General features: G+C 47.4%; 1 protein-coding gene across 1 annotated transcript in view; it reads right to left on the bottom strand.

Moving 5' to 3' along the window:
• LOC119618631 (acetyl-coenzyme A synthetase 2-like, mitochondrial) overlaps window positions 1-22,741 on the bottom strand; it is a 55,631-nt gene that overhangs the window by 12,429 nt on the left and 20,461 nt on the right. The window contains 5 exon segments of the mRNA XM_073008288.1: window positions 730-867; window positions 2,104-2,251; window positions 3,624-3,776; window positions 4,148-4,323; window positions 11,515-11,714. Of these exon segments, the coding sequence (XP_072864389.1) occupies window positions 730-867; window positions 2,104-2,251; window positions 3,624-3,776; window positions 4,148-4,323; window positions 11,515-11,714 (815 nt within the window).

Genomic DNA, 22,741 nt, shown 5'->3' with positions numbered 1-22,741 from the left:
CCGAAAGACAGACACCGCCGACACTGTCGAAACCATGCCACCGTCACCTTTCCAAAATGTTTCCACATGACCTGGCAATATCTATCAACATTACCAATAGGCCTAAGCTTTGAACTCTCTGCCTGGAAACATCTACAGTAGCAGCAGGGCAAAAGCACAGGATGGTATCCACTCCATGGACTTGGAGACAATCAAAAGGTCTAACAACGGGGCAGTGTTTAGCAAACTGTAGTTATACTATTATTATTATTATTACTATTTAGAAGACTGAGTCTCACTCTGTCACCAGGCTGGAGCGCAGTGGTGCAATCCTAGTTCACTGCAGCCTGAAACTCCTGGGCTCAAGCAATCCTCCCACCTCAGCCTTTGCCACCACACCCAGCTAAGTTACAAAATTAAATCCCATGCAGCCACTAAAGAAATGACTTGGCCCTTAACTTATTGAGTGGGTAAGTATTCCTAATGAAGATTAAGCTACAGAAATTGGGCACAGAAACGATGGCACAGAAAATGTCTAGAATGTTTTTCCCCAGACTGGTAACTGCTGCCAGCTCTGGGGAGGGGCTTATAGGTGGGAAGAGGTGCTTTCTACCAGATCCAGTCTGGCGTTGCATGAATTCACACATACAAAGCCGGGCAGCTTCATGACTGAAGTCCTGCTGAAGCGCGTATTGGCTCTGAGGGTCTAAGGCAAGTGCACCCTCTCCTGCTGCAGGGCAGGCCACTCACCTGACCCCAGGGTCCGCAGGGAGGAGCGATCGTACTTCTTCACCCAAGCATCACCGTATTTCAGCAACAGCCGGACAGCCGTTGGAGCGCCATAGAACTGATTGATCTTCAACCTCTCTACTGTCTCCCAGTACCGACCTACAGAAAGGCCGAAATTCACTGTCAGCAGGAGAGCTGACATGATCTACTTTAAACTTAGAGATCAGCCAAGACTTCCCGAGTGCTGGGCATGTGCAGACGTGCATATGTCCATATAAAAAGGATCCCTCCCAACCCCCCCACCAGTGAAAGACAGAAAGAAGCCCCATAGGACAAGTCTCCAATGGCTGGTCTCCTCCCAGCACTCCCCAGATCCATGGGTGGCATATTCAGGAACAGTCTTCACCTGGCTTAGGGTGATGGCCTAGTTCAAGGCGATACTATGTGGATTTAATAACCCGTGGAGCATTAACACAGAGCTTTCACTCGGTCACACTTACATGGGCTCTAAAGTGGTGACTGGGGCTTCCCCTCATGACAGCAGAGCTGCCACTGTGTGTGTCCCAGGGAGCAGGGCCATATGCCCAGCATGCACACCCCTGATTCCTGTAAACCCACCACCCACACCATCCCCTCCACATGGGACACTGAGCTTCCAGGGGCTGAAGTGGTGGCCTGAGACAGCACCTGGGCCATGGCCCTTAATCCCTGGTCTTGCCCCCACAACTTCTTCCTTGAGCACACCCAGACCCCAAAGGCAGGGATGGAGCACTGGGAGGTGATAACACAGTTCATGCACAGTTGTCAGCGCCATGGAACGCTGTGGCAGGAGCCTTTGGGCAGAGCCACCATGGTCTTCTTACATTAAAGCAGGTATTTGAAGACACTGCTGTGTGGGAGGACGATGCCCAAGGGAGCCAGACTTCACCTTGTTTTCAAAGTGATCTCAATGTAATGGAGATGGTTCTAGGCCATGCATAACATGGTCTGAGAGATGGCCCTGAAAGTTCAAGGGGCAGGGCTTGGGAAACAGAAGAGGCAGGCAGCTGGTCCTAGCCTCGAGAAAGGGCTGGATCTGGGCAGGCAGCCTAGAGGTGAGAAGGATACCAAAGTGATGGCCCGAGGCCGGCAGTTTAAGTCAGAGGGCAGGACTACAGGAGCAGGGGCCTTGAGATGTCCTCCAGCGCCAAGTCACACTCCCTGCTGCTGCCCGTCGGATCTTTCTGAAGACCCGGTGCCTGGCCCCACCGGGCATCTCGACAGCAGGACCTGGAGAGCCACACCCTCACCAGAGCCCAGGTGTCCCCCTTCCATGAACCTCTCCACAAGCCTCAAGCCTCAGGCTCTCTCTCCTGACACCAGCATGGGGTCCCAAACAGGGTTCACCATCCTTACCAGCATTGGGGTAAACTGGGGTGCTCTCAAAAAGGACACTGGTGGCTCCATTGCAGAGAGGCCCATACACCACGTAGCTGTGTCCTGTAATCCAGCCAATGTCAGCCACACAGCCGAAGATGTCACCTGGCCGGTGGTCAAACACAAGCTGCAGAGACAGGAAGGGAGCATCAGGAGCTTGTCCCCCCACTCCACCATGTTCACCAGGTCACTAGGAAATCAGCATGCATATGCTGCAGGCCACAGCTGTGAGAGGCAGCTGGCTCATCAAACGGCCTCCAGCAGCAGGACAGGTGGGAACACTGCAGAGTCCGTCTAGTTGTATGTTTAACACGTGGACACCTTTTTGCATTGCCTTATGCCACGATTTTTTAAACCCCTTAAGAACTACAAAAAATAAAAGTCAAAAAGGCCAAGAATGGCATCAAGCATCATCAGCTTCGAGAAGCATGAGAGGACAGACATCCGAATCCCCTTTATTCTTCCACAGCAGCTCACTGGAGCCTGATCCCATCTCAGGATCCAACTGCCCATATGCAGGAAACACAGAGGGCAGAGGGACAACAGGCACAACCCAGACTAAAGGACACCAGAGAAAAATGGCTGGACACGATAATGGCCAAGTGTAAGGAAACGGGGGAGCATAGGCTTAAAAGGACTTAAAAGACAAATCAACAATATTTTAGGCCGGACTCAGTGGCTCACACCTATAATTCCAACATTTGGAGTGGCCAAGGCGGGCGGATCACTTGAGGTCAGGAGTTCGAGACCAGCCTGGCCAACATGGCAAAACACTGTCTCTACTAAAACTACAAAAAAAATTTAGCAGGGTGTGGTGGCAGGTGCCTGTAATTTCAGCTACTCAGAAAGCTGAGACAGGAGAGTCACTTGAACCCAGGAAATGAAGATTGCAGTGAGCTGAGATCACACCACTGCACTCCAACCTGCACAACAGAGTGAGACTCCATAAAGAAAAAATACATATTTTAATGGGCAACGGTAAGCTACAGTGCCCATGGACACACATACGAGCCACAAAACTATCAAAAGAAAAACACAGGGCAGGGGCGCAAGACGCATCAGGACACATTGGATGGGGCTGCAGCCACATGGGCCTGGAAGGGGCTTCTGAGAAACAGGTGGCCTTTTCACCTCTTGATCAAAGTGGCATTTGCTTTATAATAATTCATTAAGCCACACATTTAATTTGGGTGGTTTTCTGTATCTGTCCTAAAAAGAGTTTTAAAAAATCTTTGGGTGAGTGGCCCTTAGTGTCCTGCTGCCACGTTACATGGTCAGATTCTCTGGGAGTTTCTAGACAGTGCAGGGGGGGCTCGAGGCAGCCAGGGCCCTGAGGAGCTGTGGGGTGGGGAGACTCGAGGGGCCCTGCCCCAAATAGGACAGGAAGAAACACTGACCTCTCACACCTACAGGCCTCGCTCTGCAGCAGGAGGACTTCTGGCCCTGCCCCTGCCTGGAGCCCTGCCGAGGGCCCAGCACCACCCCGCACAGGCCTGTACCTTGTGGGTCAGGGCGGCATAGAGCAGGTAGCCTGCCTGGGTATGGACAATGCCCTTGGGCATTCCAGTGCTCCCTGAGGTGTACAGCATGAAGAGCACGTCCTCGCTGCCCATGCTCTCTGGGACGCATACAGGGTCTTCCTTGGCCATTTCCTGGAAGGGACAAGAAACAAAGAGCCCACCGAGGGCACTCAGCCTCTGAGAGCACCACTCCCCCTCCACAGCAGGACTCCGCACACGGGATTCAGAATTCACCTGCTCTGACCTGTCCAAGTTCAATTCCAAATGTGGAAAGGACACAAAACAAAAGGGTGGGTGCAATCATTTGTGTTACAGTAAGTGTTCCAACCTCCCTGTCATATTGGAGTTTTATCTTCCCAGACAGTACTCAAGCTCACCAAATACCACAGAGGAAACCTGGGCACCTCTAGGGAACCCAAATTGAGAACTACAACCCAAGAAGTCTCAGAGCTAACTAACTTGATATGACCCCTCCTCAAACTATGCAAAGTGAGGTAACCTACCTGCTCCAGCGGGACGTCCAGATCCCCCATGTGGACCTTGTTGTCTGTCCTGTGAGCCACCAGGACACGCTGCACGGTGGGGCAGTGCTTCACAGCCTCATCCACTATTTTCTTCAGCTCCATCACGCACCCACCCCGGAGTCCTTGGTTGAAGGTGATAACCACCCTGCACTTGGCTAACAGAGACAACACAGACATTTCTGATCAGTCTCCTCCCGACTTTGGCCCTCATAGCTCTGACTCACATAGAACATCCAGGCCTAGGACTGTGAGAAACTCAGTCCCATCTTGAGTAAAAGACTCGATGGAAAAAGTGTGGAGCTGTCTGCTCTCCAGCCTTTGTGTGCCATGAAGAAGCACCAGGCCTTTGTCCAGTTCTGAGGCTAAGGGGAAGGAGCCAGAGATAAATCACTTTGAAGCTCAACTCTTCCTCCTTGAGTCAGCAGCATAAAGACAATTTGCCAACCAGACTTCCACCTTTCTCTCCTGTCTGCCCAGGAGCAAACCCCAGGAAAGGGGCCATCATGCCACCTGCAGCAATCAAGGTGACAGAGAAACACCGAGAAGCAGAGACCAAGAAAGTTGGACAAACAGAGGCCAAGCCCAAAGGTGTCCCATGTGGCCAGGCCCTGTCTAGAGTGACGTGTGTGGGTCAAGAGCCTTCACTGTCCAGAGATCAGAAACTACACCCCAGTGGATGATTGGGAGCTGCTTGCCCTCCTCACCTTCAGGAGAAGGCCCTCCTGATCCCACACCTGCTCTTCAATGACCAATGGTGCTCAGCCAGGCCCAGGGGGAAGCCAGGAGGACCCTAGCTTCCATGGTTAACCTAGGGGGAGGCCCAGAGCAGGGAAGAGGGGTGCACACACAATGGACCTCGAGACCCCAGGAAAAGGAGGTGTCCGCCATGCTGTTCCCCCGTGTGGGATCCCCAGAGGGATCACAGCTGCAGGGGGTTACTACACAGCCCCTCAGGAAGAGCCTGGGACAAATGTCCAGCTGTGATCCTGACTGGCAGGGCCTCACCCACACCCCTCAGGCCTTTCACTCATTTTGCACCAAAGGCCTCTTGCAGAGCTATGGACAGAAGTGCTTGGGAACCCTCGACCAATGACTCTCAATAGTTGGGGTACAAATCCTGCAACTCCCCACCCTTTGCATGGAGCCATTTGAGGCATGTGTGCCACATTCCTGTCCAGAGCCTCTCTGCAGATGAATCTCCGGTCACCCTCTGTGGCCTCACTCAACACTGCCCTACCACACTTCCAAGACAGACTCTGGTCTCAATGTTCCCTTTGGGAGAGTCCTACCTAAATAAATCTGAAAGCACTTTTGCGCAACATGCCCACCCTTTCTCCTCCTGAGAGCCCTGGAGATGTCACGGCCATGAAAGTTCCCTGAGAATTCTGCAGCACACACAGGACCATCCAGGGGTCAGAGAGATACTCTAGGCTGCCCTTGTGCAGCCACCCCTGCCTGGCACCAAGAGCCATGGCTACACACACTCTTTGCCCTGCAAGCTTCAGTGATAGCTCACCTGGGGAAACCAAGTCAGTTGGGTGGAGCCTATCAGAGACTTTCCAGACCTACATCCCCGAGTAGGGGTTGGTCCAGGCAAGCCCCCTGTAAGCGAGGAAGGGAGATGCTCCAGCAGGAAGGAATGAACCTTTCTCAAGGGGATGGGAGACAAAGAAAGCTCATGGGGATGAGGATCTTTCATGAAACAGTGACCACAGCCCGTGCAACATCCTGAAATCACACTACACAGCAGGCAGTTCCTTCCCTGCCTCCCAAGGCACACACCTCGCTCCTGACTCGCACCTGTCCAGGGCCTCCCTGCCCAACAGGCTCTCCATGAGAGGCCTCCAGGAGGTACCCAGGAGCTTCTGAGCACCATAAGCATGTCTGGCCCACTGGTGCCTTCCAAGGCTGGGTCACAGCATGGGTGCTGGCAGGAACCACGTGTCACTCTGGGAGGATTTGACTTTCCCTCCCTGGATTTGAGCAGGCACCAGCATCTGCGTTCATTTTCTGCTACTTCCATAACAAATAACACAAACTCAGTGGCTCGGAACACTCATTTTTAGCTCACAGTTCTGTTGTCTGGACAGGCTTGGCAGGGTTCTCTGCTTAGAGTCTCGCAAGGCCAAAGTCAAGGATAGAGCTGGCTCCTATGTGGTGGCTCTGGGGAAACATCCACCTCCAGGCTCATTCAGTGGTTGGCAGAACTCAGTTCCACGCGACTGTGGGATTAGGGTCGCCCTTTCCTTGCTTACTGTCAGCCAGGGGTCATTCTCAGCGACTACAGCCACCACCTGCCCTGGTTCATGGCCCTGTTTATCTTCAAAGCCAACAATGGCGGGTAAAGTTGCTTTGAATCTCTCTGACCTCTCCTTCTGCTTCACTTCCTCTGCCTCTACTGGGAGCAAGTTCTGTGCATTTAAGGGCTACGGGATTAGATGGAGCCCACCTGGATATCCCATTGCCTTACATCTGCAAAGTCCTTTCACCATGCAAGTGACATGGCACAGCTTCCGGGGGATTACAGTGTGGCCATCTGAGTGGGTCATTATTCTGCCCCCACAGCCTCTCTCAAAGCCATTCCCCTGACCTCTATCCTCCCCTCCAACACCCTCTACTCCTCAAGCAGCCTAAAGCAAGAGGGAAGACAAATGAAGAGGGATGGTCCAAGCCTGGAAGTCAGGCCAGGGGAAGGAACTCTGGAACTGCGCCTGCTGACTGAGGTGGCTGCCGAGACATGTGATACCCTGGCGGTCAGACTCACAATATGCACCCACCTCCCAGCGACCAACTGAAGATGGCTGCACATTCTTTCACCTGCTCTTACAGAGAAGCCGGATTCAGGTCTCCTCCCCTTGAATCTGGAATGGCCACAGACTGGTTTGGCCAATCTAGTAAGGCAAGAGTGATGCCAGGCCTGTGCCAGCCTGGCCTGTAGGACACTGGCAGTTGCTATTTCCTTCCTCTTGGAGCCATGTGCTGCCATGTGACAAGCCTGACTACTGAGGCTGCAAGGCTATGAGGAAGCCCAAGTCAGCCACGTGTAGAGGCCACATGGAGAGAAAGAGAGGCCCACCAGTCCCCAACCCTTCAAGTCAACCTGACTAATGTCCCAGATGTCATGGAGCAGAGAACAGCCATTCCCCGTCCCCATCTGATTCCTGTTCCACAGATCCATGAAATAGAATAATAAAATTTATAGTTTTCAGTTGTTTTAAGCACTAAGTTTTGGAGTAGTTTGTGACACAGCAATAGAAAATCAAAACAGCCCCTCATTGACTCAAGAGGACACAGATACCCATCTTAATAGAATCTTGTCCCCAGGAACCTGGCACCCGCAGAGCTGCACAAGGAGGCTGAAGGATATCAGAGTCCTCTTCAGAACAGACTCCTGGCCCCTGCCCTCTCATGCTTGGTTGTTTAGCAATTCTGAGGTTCTGGGAGCACCCCAGCATCCAGCTACTAAATCCCCATATGCTGAAGTCACCAAGAGTCAACTGCTATTGCTTGTTTCAAACAATCTTAACAGAAGCACTGGGTGACCATGGCCACACCAGCAAGAGAGGAAAGGGGCAGCTTAGCATAATGCTGAAAGCATGAACTATGGCGGCAGAATGTCTGTGTTCAACTCCTGACTCTGTCAATTACTAGGTATGTGACCTTAGATAAGTCACTTAAACTCTCTGCGTCTCAGTTTACTCATCTTTAGAAAGAGAATAGTAACCTCCCAACAAAGAAAAGACCAGAACCAAATGACTTCACTGGTGAAGTCTATCAAATATTTAAAGAATTAGCAACCAATCCTTCTCAAACTCTTCCAAAAAACTGAAGAGAAGGAGATACTTTCAAATTCATTTTATGAGGCCAGTATTGCCCTGATACTAAAGCCAGACAAAGATTACTACAAAAAAAGAAAACTATAGACAAATATCTCATATAAACAATGATGCAAACCTCTTCCACCAAATGCTAGCAAACTGTACCCAGCAGCATATTAATAGAATACACCATGACCAATCAGGACTTACCCTAGGAAAAGTGGTTCAACATGCAGCAATCAATCACTGTAACACATCACACTACTCCAATGAAGGAAAAAACACATCTCAATTGACACAGAACAAGCTTTTGACAAAATCCAATACCCTTAGATGATCAAAAACTTAAAACCAGGAATAGAAGGGAACTTAATTGATAAAGGGCATCTGAAAACCCACAGTTAACATCATATTAATGGTAAAAGGCTGAAGCCTTCCCCCTAAGATCAGGAACAAAACAAGGATGCCCACTTTTTACCACTGCAATTCAACATTATAAAAGAAGCTGTTGCCAGAGTGATTAGGCCAAAAAAAAAAAAAAAAAAAAAAAAGAAAGAAATAAAAGATATCCAAATTGGAAAGGAAAAAGTAAAACTATCTCTAGTCACAGATGACATGATCTAATATGTATAAATCCTAATGAATCCACAAAAAACTCTTTATTAGAGCTAATAAATCAGTAAATTTGCAAGATACAAGATCACTATGCAAAAATTAGCTGTATCTCTATATATTAGCAATGAACAATACATAAAGGAAATTAGGAAAACAATCCCATTTATAAAAATTCATAAAAGAATAAAATACTTAGGAATAAATTTAGCCTAGGATATGCAAGACTTGGACACTGAATACTACAAAATACTGCTGAAAGAAATTTTAAAATACCTAAGTAAATGGAAAGATACTCCATGTTTGTGGATTAATATTGTTGACATGGCAATACCCTCCAATTTTTTTACAGATTGAATGCAATCAAAATCCCAACATCTTTTTTTGTAGAAATGGAAGAGCTAATCCTAAAATTCTTATGAAAATACAAGAAACCCAGAAGAGCCAAAATGATCTTGAAAAAAAAAAGAACAAAGTTGGGAGACTCACACTTCCTGGTTTCAAAACTTACAAAGCTACAATACCAAAACAGTTTGGTACTGAGATAACAACAGGTAGATAATCATATGGATAAATGGAATAGAATAAAGAGCCCAGAAATAATCCCTTCCATATACGGTCAAATTATTTTCAACAAGAGTACCAAGTCCACTTAACAGGGAAAAGAATAGCCTCTTCAACAAACGGCACTGGGACCAATGGATAGCCATAGGACAAAGAATGAAACTGGACGCTTACCTCACATCCTGTACAAAAATCAGCTCAAAAGTAAAGACCTAAATGTAAAAAGGTAAAACTTAAACTCTTTGAAGAAAACATATGAACAGGGAGGCCGAGGCGGGTGGATCACGAGGTTAAGAGATCGAGACCATCCTGGCCAACATGATGAAACCCCGTCTCTACTAAAACTACAAAAGTTAGCTGGGTGCAGTGGCACGCACCTGTAATCCCAGCTGCTCGGGAGGCTGAGGCAGAAGAATCACTTGAACCCAGGAGGTGGAGGTTGCAGTGAGCTGAGATCATGCCACTGCACTCCAGCCTGGCGACAGAGCAAGACTCCATCTCAAAAAAAAAAAAAAAAAGAAAGAAAGAAAGAAAAAGAAAACATAGGAAAAAATCTTCACAGCATTGGATTTAGCTATGTTTTCTCAAATAATACAGCAAAGACACAGGCAGCAAAATAAAAAATCGATAAATTAGACTTCATTAAAATTTAGAACTTTTATGCACCAAAGTTTACTACTGAGAAAGTGAAAAGACAACCCACAGAATGGGAGAATATTTGCAAATCATATATCTGATAGAGGTCTAATATTCATAATATATAAGTAACTTACATACTCAACAACAAAAAGACAAACAAGCAATTAAAATATGGGCAAACAGCTTAAGTAGACTTTTTCCAATGAAAACATACAAATGGACAACAGGTGCGTAAAAGATGTTCAATATTATTAGTCATTAGGGAAATGCAAATCAAAACCACAATGAGATATCACTTCATTCTCACCACGACAGCTATAATTTTTTTAAGTGAAAAACAAGATGCAGAGAAACTGGAGCCCACATATACTATTGGTGGAAATGTAAAATGGTGCATCTCCTTAGCACAACAGTTTTGCAGTTCTTTGATAAGTTAAACATGGAATTACCACATGAGTCAGCAAGCCCACTCATAGGTACATAACCCCAAAATTAAAAGCAGTTGTTCCTATACATGAACATCCATAATAGCTCTATTCACAATAGCCAAAAAATAGAAACAACCCAAATGGCCATCAATTAATGAATGGATATTACTCACCTATTTAAAAAATGAAATACACGTGCCACAACATGGATGAATAAAGAATGTCTGCTTAATGGGTGTAAAGTGTACATTTTGAGTGATGAAAAACTTCAGGTATTAGTGATGATGACTGCATAACACTGTGAATGCACTTAATGTGACTGACTTGTACACTTTAAGATGGTTACAACAGTAATTTTAGGGGAGGGGAATAATAATAGTGTTATTGCATAAAATACCTACGAAGACTAAGGTAAATTAAAGGACATAACCTTTGTAGAGTGCTTAGAACAGTGCCTGGTACACAGTTGGTATTACAGAGTTCTAGAGAGAGGAAGAAAAAGAGAAACAGGTGGCAGCATCACCCTTGAACGTGGGGGAGGAAACCCTGAAAGGAAGTGGAAAGGCTTCCCAGACCTTGACACAGAGGGAGGTCAACAGGGGTCTGAGAACTCTACCCACTAGTTCTATTTTCTATGAGACGCAAGAGTTCTCAATGGCCCCTAGAACCTGGCACCTGCCTTGCAAAACCAGCTCAGGGGACTCCCTCCAGGAGACAGCAGGGAGCAGAGATCAGACTGCATGGACCACCATTCAGACACTCAGTCCTTTGACAACAGCAAAACAAGGAAGTTATTGTTCTGCACAGTGTCCAAAACACACTGACCCACATGCAGACAGAAAGACCCCCTTCACCTGACTCCAGATCCCCAAAGATGGTCCACCCCTTCACTCCTCAGGATAGAAGGCTTCCAGTTGTTGACCTGCGGGACCTTCTCTGTTTGTCTCCAGCCTCATCCCACCTCCACACTTCCTTCCTGCTGCACTACACCCGCCTCCACTAGGCCCTCATGCTGCACTCCTCCTCCACTCAGCCTGTGCCTCTGCTGTTCCCTCCACCTGGAACTCTCCCTTTTTCATCTGGCTAAATTCAATACACTCAGATCTCAGCCCACAGAACAAATTCTCATTCGGCCATGTGTCTGTCCCTAGTAAGATCTGTCATTTGTCTGTGTGACATTTTATTAATGTCTGCACTCTGATGGTCTCTACACTGATGGCCAGGCCCCCAGGAACAAGGATCAGGGAACTCCAGGATTCCTCTGTCCCCACGCCCACCTCCTCACCATCATTGATCCTCCCAGCCAAGGACGCCGCACTGAAGCCAGCAAAGATGACTGTGTGGACAGCTCCGATCCTGGCACAGGCCAGCATTGCTGCCACAGCCAGTGGGGACACGGGCATGTAGATGGCAACACAGTCCCCACGGCGGACTCCATGCCTCTTCAGCGTGTTGGCCAGACGGCACGTTGTCTCCAGCAGTTCCCTGCAGCACAAGGAAGAGAAAGCCATCAGAGATTGAGGAGGGCCAAAACGCAGAGCAGTTCGGGGTGGAGCAATACTGCAAATGTTATGTCATATACACCCAGCCCAGTGCCAGGATAACAGGCACTTGAATACTTAATGCATGGAAAGTACTTTTCCAGAAAAAGAAAAGTTTTTAACATTTGTAGATTGCTATTGGCAGAGATTCACTGCCGCATTGCTAGGGTGACAAGGCTATCCTTAAGTCCGCTTACGGCAGGGTTTTGTTAGGGGAACAGGAGCGTAGGGGAGCATTTTAGAATCAATTCCATCTTAAAACTAGCAAGGCACATTCTTTGCCAGTCACGACCTACAGTCCTAAGATGTTTACAGCTGAGGAAGCAGCTTAATACCTGCAAAGGCAAACTCTTGCAACAACAGAATGTCCAGATGCCCCAATATTGCATAACATACGCTTTTAAGATGATTATAGGCATGCTTTGATGTACTTATGCACTAAAATGCCAAGGATAGCTTTCTTTCAGTCAACAAAGTAATAAATGTCACTTTGTCAGCCTACCCGGAGGGAGACATAGCTTTGCTTTTACATAGATAAGACCCCTATATAAGAAATAAACAAAACAGAGGCATTCCTCCTCTTGCTGAGGAGGCCCTACTTTGTAACTGAGAAGCTTTCAATAAACTATTTCTTTTCACTGAGCTCAGCCACTCGCCTTGGATTTTCTTCCTGGCAAGATCCAAGAACCTTCTCCTGGGATCTGGATGGGGACCCCTTTTTCCAGCAGCAGCTTCTCAGGGACCACAAGTGTCTGAGGCATAGATCATCATGGTTCCAAAACTTCTGAAAATGTTTGCCTCCAAAAGAAAGACTGATCTCATAAGACATTTAGTCGAGAAACGACAGGTCCCAGATTTTTGAATTAACACAGTCGAGGGGCACCAAACAATGCCCTCAGCGGACAGGCCCCCAGGCCCAGAGGGTGGACCTCAGCTCTGCAAAGCCACAGTGAGTCAGGAGTGAGGGCCGCAGGCAGGGCAGCCACATCTCCCTGCTGCCCCAAGACAGCACAGGCAGGTAGAGCAAGCACCCTGCTTTCTCCTCAAGCTAGGGGACCATGGACGAGGGGAAGGGAAAGCACTGGGCACCTGCCCGGCCCCCATGTCGTCCCCCACGTCACCTACCTCTACGCGGTGTGCGTGCCCTTCCCCTCTGGCCACTCTGGGGCCTAGCACCAGGTTTACCCGCCAATCAGGGTGCAGCATCTCTCTGGGCAAGCTGATTGGTTCAGGGCTGACACGTGACCCAACCTGGTCCAGTCAGAGTCAACCATACTCAACTCCGGGAAAACCTGGAGCACGGGAGAGCTGCCCACTTGCCCACCATGCAGCGGGAAGTGGAGGAAGTGGAAGCGATCCCAAGGTTGTCTTTCCTTTCCGGGCCTCCTCATCCCTCTGAGTCTGGACCTGCCAATTGCATTAACCACTTTCCCACTCTTGCTGTACGGACTTTAATTAATTATTTGCAATAAAAAGAGCTAACACATAAGGAAGAATGAGGGGAAGCTAAGGCCCCTTCTCTCTGGGCGGGGCAGGCCACCAGCCCGCAACCCCTGCCCTCTGCAGAGGCCCAGAAAGCAGACCCTCCTCGGGCTTGCAAGGCCCCTCGCAACGTGTTTGCATAGCTCTCCTCTGTTCAAAGGGTAGTCAAGGAAAGGGCTCCCGAGAACAGTGAAGCTCGACGAGGCCACCCGGGAAACCACAGCAGAATGAAAATGAGCTCTCCGCATCACAGGCAGGGGCCTAAAGGAGGCCTTTGTTTCTTCCCGAGGCCATCTGCGAAGGGGACCACATGAGAACCAGTCCGCAGTTCTCCCCGCAGCCAGCACGCCTGCCCAGCCTGGCTCCAGCAGCCTCTTCTGTGGGATTTCATCGTTTTTCCTTCGGGCTTTCTGAAGGAGGACAAAGGCGCCATTCAGTGGCGCCCCACCCACCCTTGCCAAGGTTTGTGATAAAAGACAGAACACTCCCCAGGAAAACCCCCAGCACCAAGCTCTACAGGATTTAGGGCTCAGCAACACTCCTGCTACTCCGGGGAGGAGGCTGGGGTGGCCTGTGACCGGCTGAAGAGGGAGCCGTGGTCAACAGCAGGGAAGAGTCATTCAGCATCCTCGGCCAGATTCCGTTTTCATAGCTCTGAGAGCTTAAGCCTCACTGCTACGAGAGATGAAGGCTTGAATGTATGCTCAACAGTAAATGGCGATGAAATTCAGTCCCTGTTCTGCAGACGGAGGGCAGCAATCTGAAGCCAAGAAAGGACACCAGACTGTCCCAACAGAAAGGCCTGGGGTAGCTTTCTGTAGTAGCTGCCTAAGCATGGGAGCTTATCTTTCTGAGCTGCCATGTGACCATCTGAGAAACAGCAAGCACCCTCCACCTTGTACAGCTGTCACAAGTATTAATAAGAAGGAAGACCGACTTGGAAGTCTGCCAGACATTCAGTAGGAATCGTCTTTCCCGTCAGATGGAAACTCTCAGAAATCTTTGTGTGAAATCGTTTTCTAAAATGACAAAAATCAGCCAACTCACTTCAGTGAATTCCTAAGATGTTAAAAATCCCATTCTAGGCACCTTGAGAGTGAGTGGGGTGTTTGCATCAGAGAAAGAAATTGACAGGGAAAGTGTCCTCCAGGAGCACAGCTCCGATGGGGAAATGACAGCACGTGTGAAGGTGTACAGGGCACTGAGCAGCTCAGCTTGGTGGTATAGCCACTGGGGGTGGCAGGGAAGGGCAGCAGGGAGCGCTTTCTGGGTAGATTAGCTGTTGAGAGGAGGACTGGGGCAGAAAGAAGAGTGGATTTTCCCTATAGGGGCAGACATCAACCAGTCATTGGAGCTGGACAGCTAAACGACAGCCTCCAGGGAGGGTCTAGAGACAAGGTTTCCCTGGAAGACTGAGGCCTCAACATGGGCCCAAGAGCTGAAGCAGGGTCTGGTGAGTCCCACACTCTTGCTGCTGAGTCCAGAGGAGAGGCTTCTGATAAAGGATTTGATCCAGGTAAATCTCAGAGCTCTCTCCCTTCCTATTTTCTCTGCTAAGGGAAATACCTTGGCAGAGAAGTGAAAGGATCCTTGAAGTGGAAAGGATCCTTGGACGTCAGGCGGTGCAGCCTCCTTGGGGTTCTGAAATCTGGTAGCCACATTTTGGCCCACAACAGTCCAGCCTCTGCTTAAACATCACACTGCCAGAGCTCACCTCATGGGGCCACTTCTCTGTCACTTTGGTAGGGAAAGAGTCAACCAAAAATTGGACCAAGATTTGCAACTCTTCAAACTCTACCCCTTAGTCCTACCTCAGACCTTTAAAGCTTCCCAGAATAAATCTAATTTCTCAATGACAGCCTTTCAAATTCCTGAATATTCCCCACCCCTCATCCTCTTGGAAGCTTTTCCTCCCCCAGGTTCTCTGGTCCAGCCCTCCATGACGGCACTCAGTCTCGGTAGACACCCCCAGACTTCCAAGTGAACCCCCACATTCTCATGCTGCCTGCCCAGAGCTGAATGTGGGTACCCAGACCCTTGACTTCAATTCTATATTTAACCATGTTTTTATTTTTTATTTTTTTTAATTTTTCTGAGGTGGAGTTTCGCTCTTTTTGCCCAGGCTGGAGTGCAATGGCTCGATATCAGCTCACCGCAACCTCCACCTCCCAGGTTCAAATGATTCTCCCACCTCAGCCTCCCGAGTAGTTGAGATTACAGGCACGCACCACCACACACGGCTAATTTTGTATTTTTAATACAGATGTGGTTTCTCCATGTTGATCAGGCTGGTCTCCAACTCCCCACCTCAGGTGATCCACCCACCTCGGCCTCCCAAAGTGCTGGGATTACAGGCATAAGCCACTGTGCCAGGCCGACCATATGGATTTTTAAAATACCTGACAGGTGGCTCAAATTCAACATGAGATCACTAACCTGCACCCTCCCAACTCCTAATACATGTAACAGATGCCCTTTAACTAGGGCTTTCTCATATTATGGCCATGGAAATGTTTTGTGTTTTTTTAAAGTAGGCTTTCCATTTATCCCAATCTAATTCTATCTCAATTTCTCCCCATCTCTCCAGATGACTTTTTTGGTTTTTTTTTTTTTGAGATGGAGTCTCGCTCTATCACCCAGGCTGGAGTGCAGTGGTGCCATCTCCGCTCACTGCAACCTCCACCTCCCAGGTTCAAGGGATTCTCCTGCCTCAGCCTCCTGAGTAGCTGGGACTACAGGTGTGCACCACCACACCCAGCTAATTTTTGTATTTTTAGTAGAGACGGGTTTCACCATGTTGGCCAGGCTGGTCCGGAACTCCTGACCTCATGTGATCCACCAGTCTTGGCCTCCCAAAATGCTGGAATTACAGGCATGAGCCACCACACCTGGCCAATTTTTGAAGCCTGGATTTTTAAGTTTAAACTCTCATTTTTCATTAGCAATATCCTCCAGACACATATTACTGGAAAATATGGTCAGCAAACCTAGGTCTTCAAATCATCGAAAAATAAATGTTGTTCAAGTAAGTGATCCTGCCATTCCAAGTACTCAGCAACTATTTGAAAGCACGTTTTTGGATATTCATAATTTCTCAGACTTCCACAAACCGAAATGTTACTGTTTCTGTATCAGAAAGATAAGGCAGCCACTCAGTGACTGATGCCTTGTGCTACAGTTGCAGGAAATAGTGGCTTCCTCACTTCCTGCAGGATCCTCTTTTGTAGCACCCTAGCAGGTCTCCAAAGCACGGGGATGTGCAGCTTTCTAAGTCACTAAAATGAGTTAGAGTTTTACTTTTAAGTCCAAGAAGAAATATAACACTTGTTGTTCAGGTACTGAGCAGAATATTTAAGTTTGTCTGCAATGTAGACTCTGCCGGGTCAAGCTTTTGGTGTGGATGTATGCAAATGATGTGCAGAAAAACACAAATTTGGTCTTGTGTTCCTGGTACTTAACACTAGGAAAATGCTGACTGGCCTTGGGGAAGGTAGAAGACTTATTATCAACTCTTAACATCAACTGGGAATAACTTTTATCAATGCTAAAGATATAATTTGACTGCAAGTAATTGTGACCAACATGATAACTGCCTGAACTCAGACGATACAAATGCACCACTACCCCCCACCCCCCGCCTCAGAATTTAAAATTAGTCCAAAACAGGAAACAGCTGGAAACAGAGTTCAGAGAAAAGAGAAGAAGAAATGCACTGGTATTTATTTTTTCATCTATCTTTCAATCAGAGCTAGCTTCGTCACGGTTAATATTGAAAGTATCTTTTTCTCCTAGACATTTTCTGATGAGGGTCCAGGGTAAGTAAGTCCTGTGTGTGCTGTTGTTTTTAAGAAATAAACAAATTGAGGCTGGGCATAGTGGCTCATACCTGTAATCCCAGCACTTTGGGAGGCTGAGGCAGGCAGATCACTTGAGGTCAGGAGTTCAAGACCAGTCTGGCCAACCATAGCAAAACCCTGTATCTACTAAAAATACAGAAATTAGCTGGGTGTGGTACTGCACGTCTGAATCCCAGCTACTTGGGAAGCTGAGGCAGGAAAATCGCTTGAACCCGGGAGGTGGAGGTTGCAGTGAGCTGAGATCCCACCACTGCACTGCAGCCTGGGTGACAGAGCTAGACTCTGTCAAAAAAAAAAAAAAAAAAAAAAAAAAAAAAGAAAGAAAAGAGAGAGAGAGAGAGAGAGGGAGGGAGAGAGAGAGAGAGAGGGAAAGAGAAAGAGAAAGAAAAATTGAGAATGCATGATTGCTTACTGGTTACAATTATTCTGGCACTCAGTATTCATGAAATAAACACTAGCTAACAGACTTCTTTGTTGTCCATCAAGTACAAGGTCTGCTTGGGTAGAGATTTGGGTTTTGCTTATTGCCTTCTTTCCAGTATCCACCTAGCTTGTATAAGGTACTCAATAAACATTTGTTGAGCGAATGGGCACAGCAGGTGAACCTGAAGTGGGAAGGACCTCAGCCAAGAGCGATACCCACCCTGTAGACACCCTGTGTCCTCCTTCCCCTGAGGGGTTAGGCTGTTGTCACCTTGCACCACGCTGGCATGAAAATGTGCTGCTGCTCTGAGAAGCAAATGAGAAGGACTCCCCTCTGAGAAACCAGCCTAGGGATACTTTTCATTTTCTACTGCCAATAAGGGAAGTAAACCCAGGTAATTGTCTTGATATGTGAAGGCCTCTGAAAGACACGAAGCATTTCCCCGGGCTCAGTCACTTCTCTCCAAGCACTGGTGCTGACGGGGGCTGGGGGAGGTCAACTCCATGGTCTAGATCCAAAACTTGAAAGGACATTCCTATGCTGTCTCTAGAATTTGATATTTTCTCCTGCATGCTGTGTTAGGAAGATAGAGGTAGTAAGAGAAGAAAGGATCAGCCTTAGGGAAGGGAAGCCTGGCGAGGCAGACCCCTTCCCACACAGGAGGAGCGTGGAGGGCCACGCAAATCATGGATGGCCAGCTCATGTCTCATGGACCCAGGCTTAGGGAACAGACTCCTTCCCACCTGGCAGATTCCTCTGGCCCTGACATTACTGTAGCCACTGACTGTCATTCAATGGTGGTAAGATTTGCTCACTCTGCTCTTTACTACCACTGAGAGAACAGAAGACCAGGAAGTCAGCTAGCAGGGCTCATAAACCAAGTATGAAATTTCTCATGTCATTATTTGATGTCATGGCCATAACATTTAACAAAGAGAAGCTGCCGTGAAAACATAAAGTGGCAGCCGCACTTGAATGTGAATGGTCCCCTGGGCCAAGGTGAGCCCAGGCACAGCGAGGGCCCCCAGGGGACATGAGCTGAGTTGCCAGTAGTGATGCCAGCTCAGCCAGTAACAAGATCACTAAAGCTATGTGTGTTCTAAATTCTTTATGGAAAATGAAAGTCTCTTCTCTGAGGATTTGCTATAGACTCTGCAGAAAGTACTGAATCTGCAAGTCGATCACTCAGGAGTCTCATAGGAGGCCAAACAATGACTGATCAGAGAACAGGGTTCCCAACGCAGCACCCCACACCACTGGGGCCTCAATTGTCTAATCTGTGAAATGGCCTAATAATAGGACCCACTACCAAGGTGGTCGTGGAGACCAAATATGAAGTTGCAGACACCTTTGAAGGTGACCTGTAAACAGTGGCCATAATGACTGCAGAAAATACAACAAGACATGGGAAAAAGAGAATTGTTGAACACTGATGGACCTTTAAGAAAGGTGGGCACCTCAGGTGCTGCCTTCTCAGGAGGGCAGTTGCAAAATGCTGGCTTGCCTTACGGAAGCTGCAGTCTCTGTGTCACCAACTCAGGGCACATGCACCTCAGCTGCGTGAATGCCTTGCAGGAAGCCCTCACCTGCACAGCCCGCCTGCTCCATGCCCCCAAGGCAGGTGCTCAGGGCAGGAGTAGATCTGAGAAGGATGCAGAGCCTCCCACAGTTGGGGTTGCTGCCAGTCTGGGGGTTCCAGGCACTCAGCCCGAGGCCTGTGCTTCCAAAAGGCCAGAGGGAAGGCAGGTCCACCCCACATGCTCTGCACAGCCTACCACCATCTGCCATGTCATCCTGTCACTGCTCCCCTGCTGGCTACCCAAGCTTCTCCAGCCATGTTTGCCTGCCGCTGTGAGCACAGGAAACCTCCTCTCCAGGCCCATGGTCTCCTACCTCTTCACCATTCGGGGGGTGTTCCCTCCCCTGCCTCTCCTCCCACCTGCCCTCACCCCACCCCCAGTTCACAGCCCCATCCTATGGAATGAGGACAGAACAGCTCTCAAGCAAGTATCCTGTACCCGGGGCTGCTCCCATGGAGCAGGTTCCCATGGAGAACTCACTTAACTCTCACAAAAGCCCATGGGCTCCAAGCTCCCATTCCCTTCTTCACTTTCCTGATGAGGAAATTGAGGCACAGAGAAGTTGAGCCGCTTTCTCAAGGCTATTCAGCTGAAGGAGTCAGGGCTGGATTCAAACCCAGGCCCAGCTCCAGGGGCCTTGCTGTCAGCCAGCTCCTCAGTATTAGAACCACTCCTATTGCAAAGGCTCCCAAACTTCAAAAGATTTGCCATCTGTGAATGCTATAATTATTCATCTAACATTTTTTTTTTAATTTATTTATTATTATTAAACTTCAAGTTGTAGGGTACATGTGCACAACGTGCAGGTTTGCTACATATGTATACTTGTGCCATGTTGGTGTGCTGCACCCATCAACTCGTCATTTACATCAGGTATAACTCCCAATGCAATCCCTCCCCCCTCCCCCCTCCCCATGATAGGCCCCGGTGTGTGATGTTCCCCTTCCTGAGTCCAAGTGATCTCATTGTTCAGTTCCCACCTACGAGTGAGAACATGCGGTGTTTGGTTTTCTGTTCTTGTGATAGTTTGCTAAGAATGATGGTTTCCAGCTGCATCCATGTCCCTACAAAGGACACAAACTCATCCTTTTTTATGGCTGCATAGTATTCCATGGTGTATATGTGCCACATTTTCTTAATCCAATCTGTCACTGATGGACATTTGGGTTGATTCCAAGTCTTTGCTATTGTGAATAGTGCTGCAATAAACATACGTGTGCATGTGTCTTTATAGCACCATAATTTATAATCCTTTGGGTATATACCCAGTAATGGGATGGCTGGGTCATATGGTACATCTAGTTCTAGATCCTTGAGGAATCGCCATACTGTTTTCCATAATGGTTGAACTAGTTTACAATCCCACCAACAGTGTAAAAGTGTTCCTATTTCTCCACATCCTCTCCAGCATCTGTTGTTTCCTGACTTTTTAATGATCGCCATTCTAACTGGTGTGAGATGGTATCTCATTGTGGTTTTGATTTGCATTTCTCTGATGGCCAGTGATGATGAGCATTTTTTCATGTGTCTGTTGGCTGTATGAATGTCTTCTTTTGAGAAATGTCTGTTCATATCCTTTGCCCACTTTTGGATGGGGTTGTTTGTTTTTTTCTTGTAAATTTGTTTGAGTTCTTTGTAGGTTCTGGATATTAGCCCTTTGTCAGATGAGTAGATTGCAAAAATTTTCTGCCATTCTGTAGGTTGCCTGCTCACTCTGATGGTAGTTTCTTTTGCTGTGCAGAAGCTCTTTAGTTTGATGAGATCCCATTTGTCAATTTTGGCTTTTGTTGCCGTTGCTTTTGGTGTTTTAGACATGAAGTCTTTGCCCATGCCTATGTCCTGAATGGTACTACCTAGGTTTTCCTCTAGGGTTTTTATGGTATTAGGTCTAACATTTAAGTCTCTAATCCATCTTGAATTAATTTTCGTATAAGGAGTAAGGAAAGGATCCAATTTCAGCTTTCTACTTATGGCTAGCCAGTTTTCCCAGCACCATTTATTAAATAGGGAATCCTTTCCCCATTTCTTGTTTCTCTCAGGTTTGTCAAAGATCAGATGGCTGTAGATGTGTGGTATTATTTCTGAGGACTCTGTTCTGTTCCATTGGTCTATATCTCTGTTTTGGTACCAGTACCATGCTGTTTTGGTTACTGTAGCCTTGTAGTATAGTTTGAAGTCAGGTAGCGTGATGCCTCCAGCTTTGTTCTTTTGACTTAGGATTGTCTTGGAGATGCGGGCTCTTTTTTGGTTCCATATGAACTTTAAAGCAGTTTTTTCCAATTCTGTGAAGAAGCTCATTGGTAGCTTGATGGGGATGGCATTGAATCTATAAATTACCTTGGGCAGTATGGCCATTTTCACGATATTGATTCTTCCTATCCATGAGCATGGTATGTTCTTCCATTTGTTTGTGTCCTCTTTGATTTCACTGAGCAGTGGTTTGTAGTTCTCCTTGAAGAGGTCCTTTACATCCCTTGTAAGTTGGATTCCTAGGTATTTTATTCTCTTTGAAGCAATTGTGAATGGAAGTTCATTCCTGATTTGGCTCTCTGTTTGACTGTCACTGGTGTATAAGAATGCTTGTGATTTTTGCACATTAATTTTGTATCCTGAGACTTTGCTGAAGTTGCTGATCAGCTTAAGGAGATTTTGGGCTGAGACAATGGGGTTTTCTAAATATACAATCATGTCGTCTGGAAACAGGGACAATTTGACTTCTCCTTTTCCTAACTGAATCCCCTTTATTTCTTTCTCTTGCCTGATTGCCCTAGCCAGAACTTCCAACACTATGTTGAATAGGAGTGGTGAGAGAGGGCATCCCTGTCTTGTGCCAGTTTTCAAAGGGAATTTTTCCAGTTTTTGCCCATTCAGTATGATATTGGCTGTGGGTTTGTCATAAATAGCTCTTATGATTTTGAGGTACGTTCCATCAATACCGAATTTATTGAGCGTTTTTAGCATGAAGGGCTGTTGAATTTTGTCAAAAGCCTTTTCTGCATCTATTGAGATAATGATGTGGTTCTTGTCTTTGGTTCTGTTTATATGCTGGATTATGTTTATTGATTTGCGAATGTTGAACCAGCCTTGCATCCCAGGGATGAAGCCCACTTGATCATGGTGGATAAGCTTTTTGATGTGCTGCTGAATCCGGTTTGCCAGTATTTTATTGAGGATTTTTGCATCGATGTTCATCAGGGATATTGGTCTAAAATTCTCTTTTTTTGTTGTGTCTCTGCCAGGCTTTGGTATCAGGATGATGTTGGCCTCATAAAATGAGTTAGGGAGGATTCCCTCTTTTTCTATTGATTGGAATAGTTTCAGAAGGAATGGTACCAGCTCCTCCTTGTACCTCTGGTAGAATTCAGCTGTGAATCCATCTGGTCCTGGACTTTTTTTGGTTGGTAGGCTATTAATTATTGCCTCAATTTCAGAGCCTACTATTGGTCTATTCAGGGATTCAACTTCTTCCTGGTTTAGTCTTGGAAGAGTGTAAGTGTCCAGGAAATTATCCATTTCTTCTAGATTTTCCAGTTTATTTGCGTAGAGGTGTTTATAGTATTCTCTGATGGTAGTTTGTATTTCTCTGGGGTCGGTGGTGATATCCCCTTTATCATTTTTAATTGCGTCG

This window comes from Chlorocebus sabaeus, chromosome 2, assembly GCF_047675955.1.
Source record: "Chlorocebus sabaeus isolate Y175 chromosome 2, mChlSab1.0.hap1, whole genome shotgun sequence".
NCBI classification, from domain to species: domain Eukaryota; kingdom Metazoa; phylum Chordata; class Mammalia; order Primates; family Cercopithecidae; genus Chlorocebus; species Chlorocebus sabaeus.
This window is presented reverse-complemented; position numbering and strand designations above follow the sequence as displayed.